Source organism: Scyliorhinus canicula, chromosome 14 (genome assembly GCF_902713615.1).
Source record: "Scyliorhinus canicula chromosome 14, sScyCan1.1, whole genome shotgun sequence".
Taxonomy (NCBI): Eukaryota; Metazoa; Chordata; class Chondrichthyes; order Carcharhiniformes; family Scyliorhinidae; genus Scyliorhinus; species Scyliorhinus canicula.
Window position 1 is genome coordinate 148,652,701 of NC_052159.1, and position 23,963 is coordinate 148,676,663.

Here is a 23,963-nt window from a genome sequence, read left to right on the forward strand (position 1 = left end):
CCTGCAATTCAAAAAACTATGGGCGGGATTTCCCCCCCCCCCCCCCCCCCCGCTGGGTCGGAGAACACGGAGAACAATTTGGATTTGAATGGCACCTTTCATGATTTCAGGAGAGGCAAAATGGTTCTTTACAACTAATGAATTACTTTTAGAATATACACTGGCGGGACTTTACGTGCCACCGTGGCATGTTTCGCCGTGGCAGAGAGGGCCCGCCATTGGTTGGGTGGGTGATTTTCTGATCCTGCTGCTGTCAAGGAGGTTTCCCGTTCTGTGCACGCCCTCTGCCGCACGTTTTACCGGGAGCAGGGGTTCGACACCTGTGGGACAGGAAGATTCCGGCCTGAATCAGTGCTGCCTTGCGGGCAAACTTGGCAATTCATTTTCACACAGCCAGGCCCCACCAACAGCAATGACCAAATCGTCTGTTTAACGATATTGGTTAAGGGTTATGTATTGACCAGACCAAGTCATCTTTGAGAAGTGCCCATCTGTGTGATGGGACACTGAGTTGAAGGTCCCATCCCCGGCAGCGTGCAGGACTCAAGTTCTGTCCTGGGTTTGAACCTGCGATATTCTGAATTTGAGGTGGATAAAGAAACACAGCTACTAAACTACAGCTTACCCAACTTCCACAGCCATTCAATTAATGGACTGTTACTGGCAGCAAGTAAGACATTGGGAGAATGTTAGAATATAAATGAGACATCTCTATCACTGGACCAGCCAAGTGCAGAACACCGGCTTACCATTGGCCCTGGTCGGTCATGTGCCTCTCGACCGATTGGTTGAGACCAGTCATGTGACGGCTCCCCGATTGGTCGAGAGGCTGAGTTAACCCCGCCTCCAGGGCGAGGTATAAATACCCAGGGCGCGATTCTCCGCTGCCCACGACGGGTCGGAGAATAGCGGGAGGGAATTCCCGACATTTTTCCCGACCTCCCGCTATTCTCCCCCCCCCCCAAGGCCGCCCCACGACACGAATCGCTGCTCGCCGTTTTTTTACGGCGAACAGCGATTCTCCCCTAGCCGATGGGCCGAGTTCCCAGGCCTTTACGGCCGTTTTCACGAACGCAAACACACCTGCTCTCACCGTTCGTGAAAACGGCCGCAAAGTGCCGTTCCCGACAACCATGGCACCGATTGGCACGGCCGTGCCAAGGGTGGCATGGGCCCGCGATCGGCGGGCACCGATTGCGGGCAGCGGATCCGAAACCCGCCCACTCTTTGTTCCTCCGCCGCCCCGCAGGATCAGTCCGCGGGGCGGCTGAGGGGCATGACGGCCCGCGCATGCGCGGGTTTGACGCATATGCGTGATGACGTCATCTGCGCATGCGCGGGTTGGAGCCGTCCAATCCGCGCATATGCGGCTGACGTCATCGTGCGGGTCAGCCGCCGTGACCCGTGGCGCGCGGGCTTAGCGACGGTCGCTAAGCCTGCGATGCCGTGCTTCGTGGGGCCGCGCTGCTAGCCCTGACCGGGGGGGGAGAATCGGGTCCCGGGAAGGGGCGCGTAGGCTGCCGTGAAACACGGCCAGTTTCACGGCAGCCTTTACGACTCTCCGCATTTGCTGAGAATCGCGCCCCCAGTATGCCCAGCGGTCATCCATTTACTGTAGTCGACTGCAGGGCTAACATCTAGCTTATTAAAGCCTTACTTTTGTACAGCAACTCGTCTCACGTTCAATTGATGGTTCATCAATGACTACATAATGAAGGTTTGCTATTTGACCCCGTTCAGCTTGCCCCATCTCCCCGCAAGAGCAATTTAGCTAGCCCCACAACTGTGTCTTCTTCAGGGACTTATCCAATTCGCTCAAACTGCCTCCACCACACAGTCAGGCAGTGTGTCACAGAGCGTAACCCATAGCGATGTAAAAGGTTTTTGTCCTTATGATGTCTTTGTTCCTTTTGCCAGTTGTCCTAAACTCACGGTCCTCGATCCTTCTGCCAATGGGAACACTTTGCAGTTCCTCCCTGTCCGCTCTGCCCATATCCCTGATAGTTTTGAACACCACCATCAAATCTCCCCAACCTTCTCTTCTCTAAGGAGGACAATGCCAACTTCTTCAATCTATCCATGCAACTGAAGTCCTTCATTCCTGCAACTATTCACATAAATCTTCCCCCACCACCCCCCCCCCTCTTTCCAATGCTTCCACACCCTTCCTTTAATGCGGCGACCGGAATTGCACGCAATACTCCAAATGCAGCCGCACCAGAGCTTTGTACAGCTGCAACATGACCTCATGGCTCCAAAGCTCAATCCCTCTACCAATAAAAGCTAACACCCCGTACGCCTTCTTAACAACCCTCTCAACCTGGGTGGCAACTTTCAGGGATCTATGTACATGGACACCGAGATCTGTCTGCTCATCCACACTTCCAAGAATCTTACCATTAGCCCAGTATTCTGTCTTCCTGTTATTCCTTCCAAAATGAATCACCTAACACTTTTCTGCATTAAACTCCATTTGCCACCTCTATAGACAGATCCAGATCTATAGACAGCCACTGGCTGAGAATGTTAAATGCCCAGCACTTTTCTAACTGCAAGTATTCCCTTGTTGATCCATATGGAGCCACGAGGATACATTAAATAACAAGAAAATGAAAATTATGATCGCTGTGTCTGAAAAACTGCCCCAGAGATATGGGGAACAAACTAGGAGGTGGGACTAATTGGATAGTTCTTTCAAAAACTCAGCACAAAGGGCTGAATGGCCACCTTCTCTGCTGTCTGATTTCTGTGTGTAACCCTGCATTGTTTTCTCTGTTGCTGACAGGACTGTGCTTCACGTAAATTAAGTTGATTCCATGGCACTGGCAGACCCAGATATTCAAATAAAAATAAGTCTGCAGTTCAAAAGTAGTATTAATTTCCTCTCATCTACCAGAAGGCATTAAATTATTCTCTGTGAATTAAATTGTGGAGAGTCTATTCCCAGCACCAATTCTCACCAACGAGGAACACTGATTGCAAATTGCTCTCGAAGGTCAGTCAGTGAGGCAAATCTTCTGATCCATGCTCCCATTTACACTAATGTTTTCCGATGACCATGTCAGCATAAAGGACAACATCGTACTGCACCGTGATATGTTCCTCAGCTAGATTTTTGTTTTGATAATGCATCCCTTGGCAGTACGAATGTTATGTTTTCTCTTCCTTGATTTAAGCGGTCCTCAGCATGGTATGAAGATTCTGGGCATGATCTGCCGGCTTTGCCGCAACCCACTTGGGAGGCGATGAGGCCAGAGATCTACCGGTCTTGTCACGTCTCGGGAGGGCTAACTGGGGGGTGGGGGATGGTAGCAATCTGGATTCCGCCCAAAGAGGCCAGGGCCCAGATCTGTATATTCAAGTGAGCAGTTAGTCCCACTTGAAAATCCCTGCGCCAGATCTAGCCAGCACCCGGGACCTAAAGGCCTCACCACGGAGACGCCAAGTGGGCGCCATTTAGCGCTGGTTTCCACAAATGTGGACCAGGCATGCCGTCACTTGGGAGAGTCTGCCAGGCGATTCGGGTCCCCTGGGTGGTTTGGCTCTGGGAAGGGTGGTACCCTGGCATCTCGATGCCACCCAGGCACTGTGGCACTCTGGCAGTGCCTCCCAAGGCACTCCGGCAATGCCACCTGGGCACCCTGGCAGTGTCACTCAGGTGCCACCCTGGCAGTGCCAGGGTGCTCAGGTGGCATTGCCAACCTGGCAGGGTACATTGTCAGGGTGCCAGGCTGGCAGTGCGCAGGTGGCATCGGGGCTGAGGGTGCCCTGCTTTTGTGAGGTGGGGTGCGGGTGGCTCGATGACCCCCTTATTGGGGCATTGGGGGATTCTGGAGGACGTGGTGTGGGGTCTGGAGATCAGGATGACACACTGCCGAGCGCAGCTCATTAGCGAAGGAAACGGGACTAAGTGCGGGCTCAGCAGGGCGTTCCTCGCCGAGGCCAGAAATGAAGTGAGCCCGTTTAATAGCGGGTCATTCTCAGCACTGCCAGAGCCAGGGAACATCCGGATAAACACGCTTGACGCGGGACTCTGTTTCAGTCCTGTCGTGTTAAATCCACGGTAAATCATGCGAGCCACTTATTGAGCGGTGTTCGGTGACGTATGACCGACCCCCACAAACCCTTCAAAAGATGTGTTTAATTTTTACTTGATAAATGGACACGATAGAAGACAGTAACTGAAGTAATGAGACCCAGGAGAACAAGAAAGAGAAGAATTGGGTAGAATCAAATGCCATCGAGAAAGGAGATTTACTGAAAAAGTGGTGTTCCAGTGCAAACAAGGTTAAGTGCAATTTGATCAGTATGTTTGACATCAGATTGTGCACAAAGTAAAAAATAAATGATTACAACTTATATGCTACACACTGGTTTTGTTTTTAATTTGTCCGCATATTACAAGTATTAATTGACAGTAAGATTATTATTTTCCCCTCTGGCTCATCTGATTTTCCAGTAGATTTGCTTGATGTTCTCTTTCATGTGCACACTGAGTGAGTCATTATTGATTCAATAGGATTGGAGCAGCTCACCATTCTTCATCTTTTCAATGCCCATCATTTTCTCCGGGAAAACACAAAGCTGGAAGTTCTATGAAAAACAATAAAAGAAAAAGATTCCCAACAGGTGAAGGGTTGTGTGCACAAGCCCGTGTTCCCCTCTCTCCACTTAATTACACCACCCGGGTATTCTGCAACACCCAGGCAACATTAACTTTCAGTCTTCAGTTATCTTTTCAATTCCTCTTCAAGTGTTGTCGGTCCTCATCATTCCCTGGCGGAGAAGGAAGGAACTTAGACCAATGAGACATGAGATGTGGGGTTGACGTTACAAGCTGGTCAGCCATAATCTTATTGAATGGCACAGCAGGCTCGAGGGGCCGTGTGGCTTACCCCTGTTCCTAATTTATATGTTCGTAGTATATCAACCATTCAATTAGATCAAAGCGGATATCTATTGCCCGCGAACCATTATTTAACAAAAAATAATAAACTCAGTTTTAAAACTTTCCGTTGAGCCCCAGTCTCGACGCAGGAACGCAAAGTCCAGATTTTCACTACTATTTGTGTGAAGGCGCACTTCCCAATACCACTTCTGAATGGCTTGGCTCTAACATTTAGTTTATGTCCCCTTGTTTTAGATTGTATCCCTCTCCCACCTTGTCACCAGAGGAAATCGGCTTTCTTTCCCTCTGCCTAACAAATTCTTTAATCATCTTAAACACAACAAGTCAATCAACATTTAGGGGGGGATTTTCTGCACCCCCCCCCCCCCTCGCAGGATGTTTCTTGGCAAGGGAGGCAGCCCACCTTTGGCTGACCAGAAAATCTCACTGCCGTCGATGGGATTTCCCATTAAATCTACTCCGTTGTCGTTGGAGAAACCCATGTTGGGGGTTCTCCGTTTGGAGGACCACAGAAGGCAGGAATGTCCGAAACCCCCCCCCCCATTAATCTTTGACACTCAAAAGAAAACAGCCCCAGTCAATTCAACCGCTCCATGCCATTTAACACTCTCAGCCCTTGCAGAAATCTGATGAATCCATGCTGCAACCTCTCTGGTTGAATTATCACATTTTATTATGGAAAACGAAAAGGGCCGGGATTTTCCCCTACCCGGCAGGGCAAGGGGTCCCGGCGTGTCGGAGTGGCGTGAACCACTCCGGTGTCAGGCCGCCCCAAAGATGCGAATTCTCCGCACCTTTAGGGGCCAAGCCCTCACATTGAGGGACTAGGCCCGCGCCGGAGTGGTTCCCACTCCGCCGGCTGGCGTTAACGGCCTTTGGCGCCACGCCGGCCAGGGCCGAAAAGACTTCGCCGGCCGGCGTAAGTCTACGCATGCGCCAGAGCGTCAGCGGCTGCAGACGTCATACCGGCGCATGCACAGCGGAGGGGGTCTCTTCCGCCTCCGCCATGGTGAAGGCCATGGTGGAGGCGGAAGAAAAAGAGTGCCCCCATGGCACAGGCCCGCCCGCCAATCGGTGGGCCCCGATCGCGGGCCAGGCCACCGTGGGGGCACCCCCCGGGGTCAGATCGCCCTGCGCCCCCCCCAGGACCCCGGAGCCCGCCCGCACCACCAATCCTGCCGGTCAGGTAGGTGTTTTGATTCCCGCCAGCGGGAGAGGCCTGTCAGCGGCAGGACTTTGGTCCATCGCAGGCCGGAGAATCGCCACGGGGGGCCCTCCGACAGGCGCGGTGCGATTCCCATCTCCGCCGAATCTCGGGGGGGCGGAGAATTTGGGACACGGCGGGGGCGGAATTGACGCTGGCGCCGGGCAATTGTCCAACCCCCCGGGGATCGGAGAATCCCACCCAAGGTCACATTGCATTGCCCGATGAATGTTACAATCTGTTGTGCAATGAATTGTCCCGGGTTGGAACACTCCTGAATCATCCTCTTAAAGAGAACAGATTTACAACTGTGTTATTTTTTGGTTGGTTTGCAGAAAATTAACCAAGCAATTTACTGAGGGAATAGAAGGATTATATTGAAGCCTTGTACCTTTTTTTAATTACCCGGGAGCTTAGAAAGACTATACTTCCCCATTGCTTTCACCATGGCAGTGCCTCAGCCAATCAAAGTCAACCTGCCAGCCAATCAGCATCCTTTTCTCTTGTAGTATAAACTCTTGCTATCGTTTGAAATTTGGCATTCTTAGGGCCGGGTCGGAGAATCCCCGGGGGGCACGAGAAACCCGACAACGGCTGGCCGATTCTCCGGCTCCGATGCCCGGGTGCCCGCAAGATCACCGCCTCTCCGGTCGGGGGCTGTTCTCCCCTCCCCCCTGGTGATTCTCCAGCACTCCGACACGCCAAGTGGCCGCTGAGTTCGGCAAGTCCCATTGGCGTGGGTCACGTATGGTCCCACACGGCGGGACCTGGAAGTTCTGTGTGCGGGGACCGTCCTGGTGGGTGAGCGGGGGTTCCGACCCCAGGGGGTGGGGGGCCTCCACGGTGACCTGACCCGCAATCGGGGCCGACCGATCGGCAGGCGGCTGGTTCTGTGGGGATCTATGTTCCTCCGTCTAGGCCCCTGTAGGGCTCCGCCATATTTCCGGGGTGCCGGTGTGGAGATGGGAACCGACGTGCATGCGTGAAAACATGCTGGCCATGGCGAGCATGCACGGAATCACGCCGGCCGTGCCACGACGGCTGGAGCTGCGGAGAGCACTCCGGCACCGACCCAGCTCTCTAGGAGGGGGAGTATACTAGACAATTGAGGACCATTGACGCCGGACTGGTTCACGTTGCTTTTCACGCCGGCGTCAGAACTTGGCTGATGGATTGGAGAATCTGGCCAATTATTGTGTTTGTCCTGATGAGTGTGAAAGACAAAGCTTTGGCAACATGTCTCTCTTTCCAGCGGTATTCAAGCAATTTTGCAGTTTCCATTTATGCTGGAAGAGGTAATTGCACATTATTTCCATCAGGTGAAATGAGGCAAGTATCAGGGCTACAGGAGCTGATCACTCTGATCGTGCACTCAATCGTCTGGAGGTCATGAAGCATAACTGGGTGGGATTTGTGCAGGTTTGCATGAAAGTCAGGCAGCACCCCCCCCCCCCCCCCTTATAATCTCAACCACCCTCCCCACCTCCCACAACTACACCAGCACCCCACCCCCCCACCCCCCTGCATCCGTACTTACATGAATGGGGAGCAAATTGGATTGCCTCTGTAGAAGTTGATGGAATAGATGCAGGAATGCACCGTAGGGTAGGAATGAACAAAGGGTTATTATGGTATACACAAAATCACAAAGCTACAACTCCTCATCACGAAGGATCACCCGCCCCGACCTGCATCCTGGTCAGGGTTTTTATACTGAAAAGTTCTCCCTTGTTAACGGGAAACCCATACCCGAATTAGCGGGGATTTCATGCTTTGAGGTGTAACGGGGGGGGGGGGGGGGGGGGCAAAACAATATAGTGCACAGTCCATGGCCCCCAACCAGGTCGTAACAGCCTCCAGAAGGTGTTCAGCCTCGCTCTTGCCTGTTTCTCCTGCCTTTTCTGTGCACAGCTGATTCAACAGCCCAAGGTTTGGGACAGGAAAATCTGCCTGAAGTGTATTACCTCCACCTCTGGCCTCAGCTATCTCTGAAGATGGTGTTCCGCTACTGTGTGGGTTTGGCGAACTTCCCCTTCTATCTACAATTGTATATTGTAATATTTGTATTATAAGTGGCATGTCCGACATAACATTACACAAGGGGAATAAAGCTGGAACTGATTGTATTTATGATTGTATGTACAGTACAGCGATTAAGCTATAAACTACTTCTCAGCTTTGCAGTCGATCACACTTAAATAGGTGGGGAAAGTGACTTCCAAAATTCCCACCAGGATACAGCTGTCACATTTAAGCACGAAGATGTAGTGCAGGTCAATGTACAGAATTGTTAAGCAGTTCGTTGAGGTTAAATTTGATTTATGCACTGTCAGAACAAGTCTCATTGACCTACTTCACCCAAATTTTCATCAAGGGAACCACAATCCCTTGAAACCAACCTTCTTTCATAATCGGAGAAGGAGTTAAATATTCCCGAGGAAAATAGTTCACCTGGTGGAGGAAAGGCATGTAAAAGTTTAGGGAGTGGTGCAACCTCGCTAATAATTATAATCTTTATTGTCACGAGTAGGCTTACATTAACACTACAATGATGTTACTGTGAAAAGCTCCTCGTCGCCACATTCCGGCACCTGTTCGGGTAGACGGAGGGAGAATTCAGTCCAAATTACTCAATAGCATATGGGGCGAGATTCTCCGCAAATGCGGAGAATCGTAAAGGCTGCCGTGGGACAGGCCATGACCCACGGCAGCCTTCACGGCCACTTCCGGGGCCGATTCTCCCCCCCCCCCCGGGCAGGGCTAGGAGCGCGGCCCCGTGCGTCACGGCGGCGCGGCCTTGACGATGGTCGTCAAGGCCTCACGTCAAGCGTCACGGCGGCTGATGCGGCCGATGACGTCAGCCGCGCATGCGCAGGTTGGACAACGCCAACCCGCGCATGCGCAGTTGGCGTCTTTCTCCTCAGCCGCCCGGCAAGACGTGGCGGCTTGATCTTGACAGGCGGTGGAGGGGAAAGAGTGCGTCTGTTTTGGACGCTGGCCCGACGATCGGTGGGCACCGATCGCGGGCCTGTCCCCTCCCGAGCACAGTCGTGGTGCTCCCGTCCAAATCGGGCCCCTGGATGCCCCAAACGGGCATCTGCCGCCCGTTTCACGACGGCAGCGATCAGGTGTGTTTGCTGCCGTGGTGAAACGGGCGTGAAGGGCCGGCCGCTCTGCCCATCGGCCTCGGAGAATCGCCGCAAAAAACGGCGAGAGGCGATTCGTGGCGTGGATCGGGCGTGGGGGGGGGGGGGGGGAGAATAGCGGGAGGGCTTGAAAAATGTCGGGAGGCCCTCCCGCTATTCTCCCACCCGGCGTGGGGGGCGGAGAATCGCGCCCATGTCTTTCGGGACTTGTAGGAGAAAATTGGAGCACCTGGAGGAAATTCACACAGACATGGGGAGAACGTGCAGACTCCATACAGACAGTGACCCAAGCCGGGAATCGAACCTGGGACCCTGGAGCTGTGAAGCCATAGTGCTAACCACTGTGCTGCCAATAAAAGGTGCTCTCAGGTCAGAAAGAAAAACGTGAAGGGATAGTGTTCCAAAGATTTAAAAGGATTTCTTTTGGACCATAATCACTGGGTTATTTGCCACAAAATATAAAGATTAGAATAATCTGTTAAAAAAAATGATCATGCATAAATCGCACTGTTGTAATTACTGCCACGTTCACATCAGATCAATACAGGTTGAGGAGTTGCTCAGAATATTATGTGTGTACTGCCAGTCTACTTCTATCACAGATGCAAGTGAGGCAATAAAGTCATGCTGCAGAGATCAATGAAATCTGATATGTGCGTATGTGTCTCACATTCCCAAAAATAAAAATTGCTGTGTGTATTATCTCCATCATTCAGATAGAATGCTGCTCCCCACAATGACCTTCAGGAAGGTGTTGAGGTGCATTCAATTGGTATTTAGGATCCCACATCGAGAATTGATCAGGAGAAGCAATTTTGCTCAAAGCATACATCTCCCTTAAAGATTGCTTGTTTCCGATATCATAATTTAATTCTTTACAGATCGATCAATTAAAAATGAGCCTCCTAAGAGTGTGAAACCACCTTACTGCTATCCAAGGGTGTAATAAATCTATTTGGTCCTTGTAGAACCTTAGACACTAAATTACTAATTTTTTTTAAAATTTAGAATGCCCAATCATTTTTTTCCAATTCAGGGGCAGTTTAGCGTGGCCAATCCACCTAACCGGCACATCTTTGGGTTGTGGGGGCGAAACCCACACAGACACGGGGAAAATGTGCAAACCTCCACCGGGACAGTGACCCAGAGCCGGGATCGAACCTGGGACCTCAGCGCCGTGAGGCAGCAGTGCTAACCACTGCCCTGACACTAAATCACTGGTAGTTAATAGCAACTTGCTATTAAATTGATCTGTTATTGGCAAGTATTTGCTATATTTTAATTTGTTCAAGTTTAAATTGTGTACACTCCTAAAATGGTTAGGGGGGGGGGGGGGGTGTTGTTGTGTTACGGGTATAGGGTGGATACGTGGGTTTGAGTAAGGTGATCATTGCTCGGCACAACATTGAGGGCCGAAGGGCCTGTTCTGTGCTGTACTGTTCTATGTTCTATGTTCTATGTTCTAAATGCCCCACACTGTTTTGCACGTGAAGAGCAGAAGTCTTTGCAAGGCAAATGCCATTGTTAATTGGTTTACTGTAGAATATCACTGGGCTAAATCGCTGGCTTATAAAGCAGACCAAGCAGGCCAGCAGCACGGTTCAATTCCCGTACCAGCCTCCCCGGACAGGCGCCGGAATGTGGTGACTAGGGGCTTTTCACAGTGACTTCATTGAAGCCTACTTGTGACAATAAGCAATTTTCATTTCATTTCATTTCATCTTAATGGTGTACACTCCTAAATGGAGGGACATCCGCAGACAAATAAGTGCCGCTAGTCTTGAAAGGCGGGAATTCGAACAGCACTCGGTGATTGATTGAAGAGTTTGTAAAAACACGGCGGTGAGGACAGTGGGGAAAATATTTCTTTTAAGATGCACAGAAAATCAAAAGGTGTCGCCACAGGCAACTCACGTGCTCTCCCTCTGAAGATTATGTGGGGGTGCGGCATTGAAAAAATCTTAAAAGGTCCCGTGCATGAACTAAACAGGCCAAGTACAACAAAAAATAATTAGAGGGCAGATTGGGTGGGGATGAGGTTTATTCGAGGTATACACCGGCTAGGCAGTGGGTAGAGCTAAGGGAGACGCGTGATAATTTCACTGGTAAGAGGCACCATGTCAATTATGGGGATTTAGGCTTGATTTACACAGAAGTCAAGAGCACCAACATTGGACATCTCCTAGACAGGCATGCATGCATGACGATTGATAGAGGAAGGGAGAGGGGAAAATCTAGTGGCTCCTTTGTGGAGCCAAGTCAGTGGGAAAGTCGGGGACAGACAATAGTGGTGGAAGGGCATGGAGGGCAACTTGGATCACATTTATGGAGTCAGGAACGGCCAGCTTTCAACAAGTAAAACTCACCACCGTGTTTCCAATGCGATCTCCAGAGATCCCGTTCAGAATCAATGGTGTAATGACTCGATATTCAGTTCCATTGGCCAGGACTTGCGGAGTAAGTTCAGGAATATAGTTTGTGATACTTATTTACTGACTCCACGACACTCGGGTGAAGTGCTGCTTCCTGACATCACTGCTAAACGATCAAGTTCGAATTTAAAGGTTATGTCCCCTGGTCCTAGGCTCCGGCACTTGATGGGAATAGTTTCTCTCTCTTCACATTATAGAATCCTTTAGTCATCTTCAACGCCGATCAGTGTTCCCGAATTATTCCAAACAGTTCCAGGAATGGGCACACAGTGCTGCCAGGCTTGTCTGTATCCTGTGATCTTCAGCCAGTTAATTTATTTAAAAGACGGAAAGGATTAGAAAGGGTAGTCTCAAGTGTTGCCTGGCCAATGAAGTACATTTGATTTACAAGGGAAATGTAGCGGTTCATTGACACACAAGCAGCAATGTGCCAGATTATTGTCTGCAGTGCCTGCTACTGCTTCATTCTGTTTATTTAAGGAAGGTTAAAACAGTAGTGATCTGTCTAGGGCAGTGCTGGGCAATCAGCGGCATGGGTGGCACATGCGGACCACCTGGGTTCTCAGTGCGGCCCACGAGACATCTTGTTGCTGCGCAGGGTTGCCACAGTCCGCTGATTTCCACCTTCTAGTGTTTTTTCCGACCGGTATGACTGAAAGGATTTACACATAAATTAAGGGTGGGTGAAGTGAGGTGGGTGCTGATTGCTCACAACATTGACTCTGAGAGCCGTGCGCTCCCTCTGCATCCAAAGTGTAAATATTTATTTTGCTTTTACCACTTAAAGTTGACGATAGTTCTATCAATGATGGAACATTTTCTATAACTCGTTAAGAAATATTCGGCATGTGTTAAATGTATTTTATCTTATTTATGGGGTCAGGGTTAGCGAACCAGCCCCATCTCAATCTTGTGGCCCACCGAGGTGAAGAAGGGCCACTCATAATGCCCACTCACTAGCCTAGGCTGCCTCTCATTTTCAATTTCAAGTTATCCAGTGTCATCTTCCTTCAGTCACCTCCTTCAGTAAGCTCTCACGCCTTCGAATTTGAGCAGTCCAACCTTGTTCTCTCAAAGAAATGCAGTTTCCGACAGGGATGTGATTCCTCTCGGGTGGGATCGCATTCCACCCACACTTAGAAATGTATTTGGAGGGGGGCAGGTGCTGAGAGGGGCAGGGCTGAATGATCTGGGCAAACCCAACTTCCAGAGAGAGGGTGCCATTTTTAAAGGCATCGGGGCTTCAGAGTCCACCCTCTACCACCATCACTGGCATCGGGGATTCGGGGTTGCCCACCAGCATCGCCAGCTCTTGGGCTTCAGAGCCCCACCCCACCCCACCACCACCATCGCCACCACCACTTTATTCCTCACTGGCATCAACCACCTCTTCCTCCACCAAGAATCGTTGACATCGGTGCCCTCCCAGTGGTTTACGTTAAGGTCCCTCCTCCCAATCGCCACTCCCAGTTCCTCCACCCCACCCCCACTATTGGACCCCGAAATTTCTTCCCTTCATGCTCCCGCTTCACGCCACTCCCCCTTTCAGGCCCCACTTCTTTCAGGCCCTGCTCCCTCTCTGACCCCGCCCCTTTCAGACCCATCCCCTTTCAGGTCCCACCCCCTTGGCACTGCCAGGGTGCCAGTGTGGCACTACCTGACATGCCCCCAACCACCCAGGGGCTACAATGCCCTCAGTGCCCCCATCCTTGGAGTGGTCCTCACGTCTGGCCTCTGGTGGTGGAGGCCAGTAATGTTTCCTGCTGGTTCTGCATTACGCCAGCAGGTGGGTGAATACCAGGAGCCGGGAGAATCTGGCCTCAAACCATCCCAACATATTTAAATGATGGCCTAAATATATCCAGCGTACAAGCTTGGTCATTCAATCTTGAAACTTGAGAGAGTTTGGCAGTGAAGAGAGTGTTGAGCAAAAGAAGCAGAGAAAACCAGCTATAAGTGTGTACACACTTTGTGAATTATGAAAAGATTTTCGAGCAGGTGAACCAGCAAAAAGCGATTTGAGTGCTGGAGGTGATCAGAGTTGAGGGGAGAGATAAAAAAAATAAATCATAGCTCTGCACGTGGTACAAGCTGCTACAATGAGGACAGTTTGGGGGCGATTCTCCCAAATGGAACCCAAGTGTTCGCGCCAACGCGAACGCCGTCGCGTTTCACGATGGTGCGAAACGGGGACGAGGACAACCGATTCTGGCCTCCACAGGAGAGGGACCGCACCAGCCTCCCTTCCCGGCGCCAAATGGGGGCTGTGCCAACCTGCGCATGCACGGGGGACTTCTTCTGCGCACCGGCCCTGACTCAATATGGGGTCGGTGTTCAGGGGCCGGAATCTCAGGAAAGTAGGCCTGGGGGGGGAGAGAGGCTAGCCCACCAATTGGTGGGCCCTGATCGTGGGCAATTCTCCACACCTCGGAGAATCCCGCGCCGGAGTCGGGGCGCGTGTCGTGCTTGCGGCGATTCTCCAGCCCGGCGCGGGGCTCAGAGAATCGCCTAATTTGTGTTTAAATTGAACCTGGTCAAATTTCAATTTCTTGAATAAGACAAGGCTGTCTCGTCTCACCGTTGCTCCTTAACTTCTACGTGGCAGCCATGATGAAAGAAGCACTCGGCGAAGGGTGTCAAAGTTGGCGGTAATCTGGTGAAAGTAATGATATGTATGGATGACTATGCCCCAGTACCTACACAGCAGGAGATTCACAGATACATATGAATAAAATCATGAAATTAAAATGAAAGTTTAAAAAATAAACTAATGTTATGAAACCTCGAAGAAATAATGGCGGGAACGTAGATGTCAAGATAAATGGTCAAGGGCTGGATCAGGTATTACAATATAAGTATTTGGGAAGTACCTTGTCAGAAGACGGTTACCACCACAAAGAAATCAGAGTTACAAACGCAACGACAAAGAATGCACTCTCCAAACACAAATAATTGCACAGCATCAGAAGGACAGGAGATTGCTGTTGGCAAACCACCCCGGGGAAAACACATTTAGGAGCAGTGAAAATAACTGGATTTTTGTTCTTGCTGTGCAATGCCTACACAACAAGATAAAGCAAGAACTCTTCAATCTTTGCTGAGGGAACTTTGTAAATAGAAATTACGTATTCTGTGAGGGAGCCAGAATCCTGCAGTTGGCACGCACAGCTAGAAAGGCAATCACAAGTGACTGTGGAGAAGAAATCAAGTGGGAAATGACGGGGGTGGCGAGGAATGACTGGGAATTAGTTTTCATATTTTGTGATGTATTATAGATGCTGCTCTTTTATTGATTTATGTTTTTGAGTTCTGCAATCATCAGGAAAATTTATTAATTTTAACAGTGTTCTGGAAGAGCCAAGCCCCTGTTCTGAATAACAAAGCCGTTTTAATCTTTTGGTAAAATGAAGCAATTGTCGCGGAGATATTCCACAAGTCAGGAAAGATTTAAATAACAGGAACTTGCATTTTTATCAGACCTTGAATACAGTAAAACGTCCCGAGGTGCTTGACAGGAGCATTATCAGTTTGCCATTGAAGTACCGAAGGAGCTATTAGGACAAGCGGCTGAAACCTCGGTCAATGGGGCAGGTTTTAAGAGACATCTTATTGGAGGAGGCAGAGGGAGACTGAAGGAGAGGGAGAGGCTTGGAATTCCAGAGGGTCGAGCCCAGGCAGGTGACGGTGCCGCTGTCAAAATGGTGGAGCAATTAAAATCGGGAATGCACCAGATGCCAGAATTGGAGGAAATCTTGGGCGGGTTAGAGGAAGAGAAAGGGAAGGATGAGGACATGATGGGGTTTGAAAACGTGGGTGAGAACTCCAATATTTCTCTGTTACAGGGCTAGCTTCCAATGTAAGTCAGTGTGCATAATGGTGATGAGTGAGTGGGATTTGGTGCGAGCATGGGTGAGGGGCAGTAGAGTTTGCAATGACCTCAAGTACACAAAGTGTTGGAGGTAGCAAAGGATGAAATATTAATTGCGCATGTATCTTTACTGAGCTGATTTGGATAGCATTTTATGGATTTAATTGTGGTGTTCTTTGTGATTCTGTTATCAGGATGGATGTTTTATAGTGTTCACAAACACCACAGAAGTTAAGTTCAATAACAAAGCTAACTTTTTTTTTAACACTACTTATTAAGTGTACCCGAACAGGCGCCGGAATGTGGCGACAAGGGACTTTTCACAGTAACTTCATTGCAGTGTTAATGTAAGCCTACTTGTGACAATAAAAGATTATTTATTTATTTATTAAAGCTCGACCAATTACTCCTGTAGTAAACAATAATCTAGTGATCTACAATCTACACTCCACTAACACAAGTCTGTACACACTGTCTATAACTGTACTCTACACTCCCTCCCTGCTCCTCTCCAGCCTTCTCCCAGAAGCCAGTGCTTTATATACTTCTGCATCGAGCTCTAGCTAGTGATTAATTATGATATGACATTAACCCTTTGTATTCTGAATATTTCACATGACGTCTCATTAACAACCTCTTTTAGAAATGTGAAATTAGAACCAGTTTTGTGTCTGGGTTAATTCTTAGATGCAGCATGACTTGGTAAAATGTGCAAAATTCCTCAAATAATGTTCTTGTGGTGGCTCAAGGGACACACTGGAGGCTTCCAGTAGTAAACAAAAGGGTTTAGTGATGAAAGGCAATTACAAAAGGCAATTACAAAACAGGCACAGAACACTTTGCAACAGCTCCCGGATCTACGCTGTCCATGGTCCTGCTTCCAGGGCCCTGAACAAGTTTCCCATTGGCCGGGGTTTGCACACTCCAGCGCAGTTGGCCCCGAGCCAGTCATGTGGTCTATAAAAGGGCGATGCTACCACATCTCTCCCCACCTAAGTCCCTGAAGACACTACCCCAAAATGTCGTACAGAAGTTACAATGCTTAACAGGGACAACAAAGGAGAGTCCACCACAAAGTCAATCAGTCCGGAGACCTCCAAATTGTCCCAGGCCACCATAGCCCAGCCAGAAGCCCGGCACTCATTTGGATGATCAAGTGGTCCACAGTCGATGCCACGTCAGGAGGGTCATCCTCGACGACAGGTGAACTGGCATCACTGGCCTCGACAGATGCAACAGATTGAACAGGAACAGGAGATTCTGGCTCCCGTTGGCTGGACCGGGTTACAGGAGTATTCACGATGACCCGCTGGACTTGTTGACTCCACAATGGGAGTCACCACCTCTCAACCCCTCATCAGACATTAACCACATCAGACACCGGCCCGAACTGGGCCACAACCCGTCTTTCCAAAGAAGATGAACCGGCAGTGAAATTGTGGACTAGAACTGAGTCACCTCTCTGCTCTGACCACTGACTCTTCTGGGAGGCCTGTCGTGCCTCCCCCCTCACTGCCAAATCTGGAAATACAAGATCCAATCGGATTCTCAACCAGCCGCTCTTGATGGTGTGACTCCCGTGGTTGAATGAGGGGTTGAGTTGTAAAATAACAAAAAATTAGCCAACCTCTGGCGAAGTGGTTTATCGGATTGCTTTTTCATGGCATTTTTGAAAGATTGATCGGCCCTTTCAGCCAGACCGTTAGACGCTGGGTGGTAGGTGGTTATCTTTGTGTGTCACATGCCATTTGCTCTCACCAAATACTGGTAATCATCACCGGTGAAGGAGGTGCCATTGTCCAAAGCAGTTGACTCAGTAAGGCCATGAATGGCAAACACGTTGCAAGTCATTTACCATAGCTGCTAAAGTAGTTGTCCCCAACTCTTGAACATCTACCAGCACCAAAAACATCTTGCCCAGAAACGGGCCCACATAATCAATGTGGATTCTGTCAGTGATTAGCATATCATCAATACCGGGGCTCGGCATAGTCGTGTACTTAGCCCCCTATACACACGACTGCGTGGCAAAACGTGGCTCCAACTCTATCTACAAGTTTGCTGATGGCATGACTTTAGGGATTGGATCTCAAACAATGATGAGTCAGAATACAGGAGGGAGATAGAGAACCTAATGGTGTGGTGTAACGACAACAATCTCTCCCTCAATGTCAGCAAAACTAAAGAGCTGGTCATTGACTTCAGAAAGCAAAGTGCCATACACACCCTTGTCTGCATCAACAGGGCCGAGGTGGAGATGGTTGACAGATTCAAAATCCTAAGTGTGCACATCACCAACAATCTGTCCTGGTCCTGGTCCACCCACGATGACGCTGTGCCCAAGAAAGCAGAACAGCCCCTATACATCCTCAGGAAACTAAGGAAATTTGGCATGTCCACTTTGAGTGTTAGCAATTTTTACAGATGCACCATAGAAGGCATCCTATCTGGCTGCATCAGAGCCTGGTGTGGCAACTGCTCAGCAACTGCTCAGCCTGGTCTGGCAACTATAAGAAACTACAGAGAGTCGTGAACATAGCCTAGTCCATCATGCAAACCAGCCTCCCATCCATTGACTCTGTCTACACCTCCCGCTGCCTTGGGAAAGCGGGCAGTACAATCAAAGACCCCTCCCACCCGGGTTATTCTCACTTCCAACCTCTTCCATCGGGCAGGAGAGAAGGTCTGAGAACATGCACTAGCAGATTCAAAAGCAGCTTCTTGCCTGCTGTTACCAGACTCCTGAATAACCCTCTTATAGGCTGAACTGATCTCTCCACACATCTTCTCTACTGAGAAGCACTACATTCTGTACGCTTCAGCCGCTGTCTGTCTCCATGTATTTACATTGTGTATTTTCTTATGTCCTGTTTTTCATGTATGGAACGATCTGGCTGGACTGTATGCAGAGCAATACTTTTCTCTGTATCTTGGCACACATGACAATGAACCTGAATCCAATGCAAATCAAGGTAAACCATCGCCTTGGGAATTCCCTCGACGGGGCTTTCTATTGTCTGCTGAAAGATAGCGCAGGCTGAAGCGATACCAAACAGCAGTCTGGTAAACTGGAAGAGGCCTTTGTTGGCACTGATTGCGTCAAACGTTCGAGACTGTTAATCCAGCTCTAGTTGCAGGTAGATGTGACTGAGGTTCAGGTTTGTATAGGTGAAGCCCCCCGTCAGCTTGGCATAGACGTCTTCAATTCAGGGAAGCGGATACCGATCAACATGGCCAGCTTGATTTATTGTCAACTTATAGTCCTCAAAAATCCATATCGGCCAATCAGGTTTCAGGATAGGGGCTATTAGCGCCGCCCTCTCTGAAAACTGCACCGGTTTGATAATACCCAGTTTTTCCAACCCCTTTAGCTCTGCTTCCACCTTCTGATGGAATGCATATGGCAGTGGTCAATCGGGCTCTGAAGAATGTGGAAGTCGAATCAGTGTTGACATATATCTTGGCTTCTACGCCCTTAATCCCACCCAATTCTTTGTGGAAGATGTCTCCATACCTCCCTAAGACATCTTGGAGGACACCGTCAGATATTTTGAAGATTTACAGCTAGTTGAGTCTAATCTTCTGTAACTAGTCTTTTTTCAACTGACTGGACCTATGTCCTTCCACGACAAATAAAATCAGATTGGACTTGTGCCCTCTGTAGACAACTGAGGTTTTGTCTATTCCAAGGATCTTCAAAATCTCCCTGGTGTATGTTGAAAACTTGGCTGTAGTGCTCGTCAAGCTGAAAGACTGTTCCTGCACGCAGATATTGGGAGGCCAGCTCACTCACGACGGTCAGTGAAACCCTGGTGTGGACTTCCATTTTAAGGGGCCTGCCATTTACCCTTAAGACAATTTCAATCGGAGCCATCTTATTTACTTGGACTACATTGAATTAACGCATTGCATGCTCTTCTTCAGAACTCCTCTCCAAAATTGTTAGTGGTGATGTAAGCAGCTGGTGCTGCTGCCGTGTGTTTTTTGTATTGGCGCACTTTGCCTCACGCAGCAACGAGTTTGACTGTGCCCTCTTCAGCTGCAATGGAAGCACACAAACCCCCAAACATGGCAGGTCTCTTGGGGATGGTGCCCGCAATGATAATAGTCCACCTCGGATTTGGTTTGACCCCATGATTACTTCTCACTCGTTGGTTTCCGGTCCTGTACCGAGGACCAAGCCTGGTTCGAAGTTGTGTCTGTTGATCCCGCCGCAGACCCACATATATAGTTAACCTCTCCTTCAGCCATGATTTGAAGCTCAGTGGCATCTTTTTCGGCACACTTCATTACAGGGCAGCGTGGTAGCTTAGTGGTTAGCACTGTGGCTTCACAGCGCCAGGGTTCCAGGTTCGAGTCCCTGCTGTGCGGAGTCTGCATGTTATCCCCGTGGCTGTGTGGGTTTCCTCCGGGTGCTCCGGTTTCCTCCCACAGTCCAAAGATGTGCAGATTAGGTGGACTGGCCATGCTAAATTGCCCTTAGTGTCCAAAAGGGTGAGGAGAGGTTATTGGGTTCGGAGGACAGGGTGGAAGTGAGGGCTTAAGTGGGTCGGTGCAGACCTGATGGGCTGAATGGCCTCCTTATGCACTGTATAGTCTATGTTCCTGTTCTATGATCTATCTACAATGCCTTTTCCAATGTAATTGTGGTCTCCACCAGAAGCTTCTTCTGGATATTAACGTTATGGACCCCACTAACCAGCCGATCGCCCAACATGTCACTAAGCCTGGTCCCAAACTGACAGTTTTCAGCAAGGTGGCAAAGTCAGGCTATGAAGACTGAGACAAACTCTTCATGGTCCCTCACTGCAGAGTTCAACTTATAACGTTGGAGGATAAATGAGGGCATTGGGTTTAAATGTTCTTCAACCAATTTCACTATCTGGTCAAAGGTTTTCCAGTCGGGTGCCTCTGGGGGCATGAAATTCCGAATCAAGTTATATATTTGGGGCCTGCAAACTGTCAAAAGTATCACCTTGTGATCTCATTTGTGGTAAAGAAGAAACAGCCGTTCGATGTACTGACCCCATCACTCAACCTCTTGGCCAAATGGTTCTAGTTTCCTAATGATCGGCATCTCCACTCAATTTAAATGATTCTGCCGCTTGCTGGAGCTTCTCTACTTTCTGAAATGTTGCTTCCTTTCCCCGTTGATTCACAATGACTGTCAGCTGCGATCGAAAACTTTTATCTCATCGTCAATGTGGTGGTTCGAGTCATACACTGAAGGCTTCCAGTAGAAAACAAGTAGTTTTATTGATGAAAGTTCAATAACAGGCACAGAAACCCTGCACAACAGGCCTTTACACTGGGGCTTGTGATCCACACTGACCAGGGTCCTGCTCACAGAGCCCTGCCCAAACTCCCAATTGGTTGGAGTTTGCGTGCTCCGAAGCGATTGGCCCCGAGCCGGTCAGCTGGTCCATGGACCACACTCCCCTTAAAGGGGCCACTCTACCACCGTTCCGTGCTTTCGCTGAGGGTGGCAACAGACGTCACCCGCTACAGTTTTATGCAATTGTATCCGCTAAACTTTCCAAAGCTGTGATGATGACGGGGGTCTCGAAGACATTTTCAGCAAGCTGAAATACCGTGAGAAGCGTTTCTGTCCGATCCCTGAACTAACAAATAATGGCCCAGCTGTTGAGATGTGTAAAGCCATATTGGCTCGTAGAACATGAGTTCAATACGTCAGGTGATCTTTGATGCTGAACATGAGTAAGTGTCGAAGGTAAAAGTTTCAACATATTCTACAGTCATTAAGCAATCGTGTTTGAAGCAAGAGGGGTTTGCAGGGTTATTCTGAATCTGTGTATATGAGAATATTGAATGACCAATTGAGCCAAACCACCATTTCTGAGAACAGTTTTTGTTTTTAATTTTACAGGAACACATTATGGATGTGATTAGAAATCAGGAATTTCTGCTGCTTCCTGCGGACGACATCCTGAAGCTTATTGTAAGTGATGACGTGAATGTTCCGGATGAAGAGACAATATTCCATGCCCTGATGTTATGGGTGAAACATGACATGCAAAGAAGATGTCGGCACCTTGGAAAACTGCTTGCTTATATCCGGTTACCTCTGCTTCCACCGCCGGTAAATTAAACAGTTTTAATCATTTTTATTGTCCCTATTCATCTGCCTTTTAAATCTTCCAATCTGCTTTCATTTTCTTCATCCAAAAGGTTAAGATGGTTGGGTCATTTGGTTACTTAGCTGGAGCAAATGAGAACTTTCAGCACAATTCTGTCTGTTCCCATTTATTCCCCTCGTGCAAACTGGCCCGTCCATCCCACAGTTCCCCATTTTATTACGTCAATGAAGGTGTATAATGTCACATGATGCTCCGCTACCTAGCTGTGGCTGTTAAAGATGTGAAGTTGCTGATGTGTTGGGTACTCTGGTTCTGTGGAGATTGCGTTTACCTTAGCAGTAATATATACAGGCTACCAACACTTGCAATAGTACAACACTATTTTATTAAGCTAGGAACTGTTGAACATACTTGCGCTGTGGGTCGACACTATGTTAGATTAAACTGAAGACCTATGCCTATCCTGACCAGTCCAAACTGTTAGCACATGGTGAAGATCTGTGCTACAAGCTGCGAGCTCTGTCCTTCTCAGAGGCTGCATCCCGAATGAACGGGAAAACTAGTGCCCTCTGGCCTTATAGTGAGCGTGCCCTAACTGGTGATTGGCTGCTGTGTTGTATGTGTTGATTGGACTTGCAGTGTGTCAGTCAGTGTGTGTCTGCACGAATATATACTGATGTGTATATTATGACAGTTGCCAGTGCATTAATCAGTCTCTAGATTTGCATGACTCAGAAATGTTCGTGCCTGTCAGATCTTTGCTCTCATTGGCTTTCCGCGTCAGCGGAACTTTTGGCAAGGACTGAAGTTTACGGTCCTGGATGCATTGCAGGGATTTTGCTCTATTCTGGAAGACGCTAGTCCAGGAAAGTATCTGGGAAATTGTCCAGGAAATTGTTCCCCGGAGTCATCAGAAAAATTATTGTCGAGGTCAATTTGGATGAACCCCATTAACGTACAGCACGTAGGTCCTGAAATAGAAAATCCTAGCTGTGGCTTGACTTAATTCAAACACATTGAAGTTCTTGAAAGCTGCAATAACACCTACACTGTGTGTGTGTGTGTGTGTGTGTGTGAGGTTACATGATACCATTGACAGGTACAGAAACAATCGCTGAGAGTTATAATTTGGTGAGGATGTCCACGACCAAAATTGATGTGGGTCAGGCAAATACCTGTGCTACTTTAACCGAATAGGGTGAAACATCGAAGGCACCACCCGTTTCCCTTTTTCGTGGATTTAAATATCCTGCAAAGTCTAAATCACCGCCCACAATTTCACCGGTCCAACTGCATGGTCCTTCTGATAAAATCTAGCTGTATCTTCAATGATCATGCACTCACAAAGCCTTGCAAGTCTGTGAGTTTGAATTGCCTGTTGTAATTCTCAGTGATTGATAACAAACATGAGGCAGAATAAAACCGATTTTTCCCTCTTAACTGGGTGCTAATACCGGTCTTTCAAGTTATTTGTTCTTTTCTGGTTCACAGCATTATTTTACTCAATCTCACTCGCAGCCAGGTGTCCAGCCAGGCACAATGTCATGGCACACGTACTTCAACCGAAGCCTTTCAGTCAATCCTTCTTGCACTTCGTGTGTCCCTGTGCGAATGGGAGCTGAAAATTCCTGGGATTAAGTCAATGTTACTCAGTCCATCTAACACAAGCAGCGACTTGTTGAATACACTCTGAGGGAATTTGAATCGCGAACTTGAAGAGGGAGCATTGGGTTAAATATTGTGTTTGAGTGAAGTGAGGAGCAAGCAGAGGAGCCTGTTGAGCTCAGACATTTGGTTTTGCAGGATACTTGGCACTCGATGCTAACTAGTGGCATATTCTCATAGAACCTACAGTGCAGAAGGAGGCCATTTGGCCCATCGTGTTTGCATGGACTCTGCACGGCCCTTGGAAAGAGCACCCTACCCCAGCTCACACCTACACTCTATCCCCGTAACCCAGTCACCCCACCCCACGTTTTTGGACACTAAGGGCAATTTAGTATGGCCAATCCATCTAACCTGCACATCTTTGGGCTGTGGGAGGAAACCGGAGCACCTGGAGGAAACCCACGCAGACACGGGGAGAAGATGCAGACCCCACACAGACACAGACAGTGACCCAAACCGGGAATCCAACCTGGGACCCTGGAGCTGTGAAGGAACGGTGCTAACCACTGTGCTACAATGCTACCCGCTAAGCTAAAACAGATTGCCTTAACGTGGTTTAGAGATGCATTTCTGAACGATTGGCAAATATCTGGTGACTATTCGGTGGCATTCATAGAGATGGGCTGGAGAGTGCCGTC

At 48.9% G+C, this 23,963-nt stretch overlaps 1 protein-coding gene across 3 annotated transcripts in view; it reads left to right on the forward strand.

The window, feature by feature from the left end:
* Positions 1 to 23,963, forward strand: part of LOC119977701 (kelch-like protein 1) — a 358,199-nt gene that overhangs the window by 248,534 nt on the left and 85,702 nt on the right. For all 3 annotated transcript variants that reach the window (XM_038818882.1, XM_038818883.1, XM_038818884.1), the window contains one exon: positions 21,447 to 21,659. In XM_038818882.1, the coding sequence (XP_038674810.1) occupies positions 21,447 to 21,659 (213 nt within the window). The remainder of the gene's footprint in view (positions 1 to 21,446; positions 21,660 to 23,963) is intronic.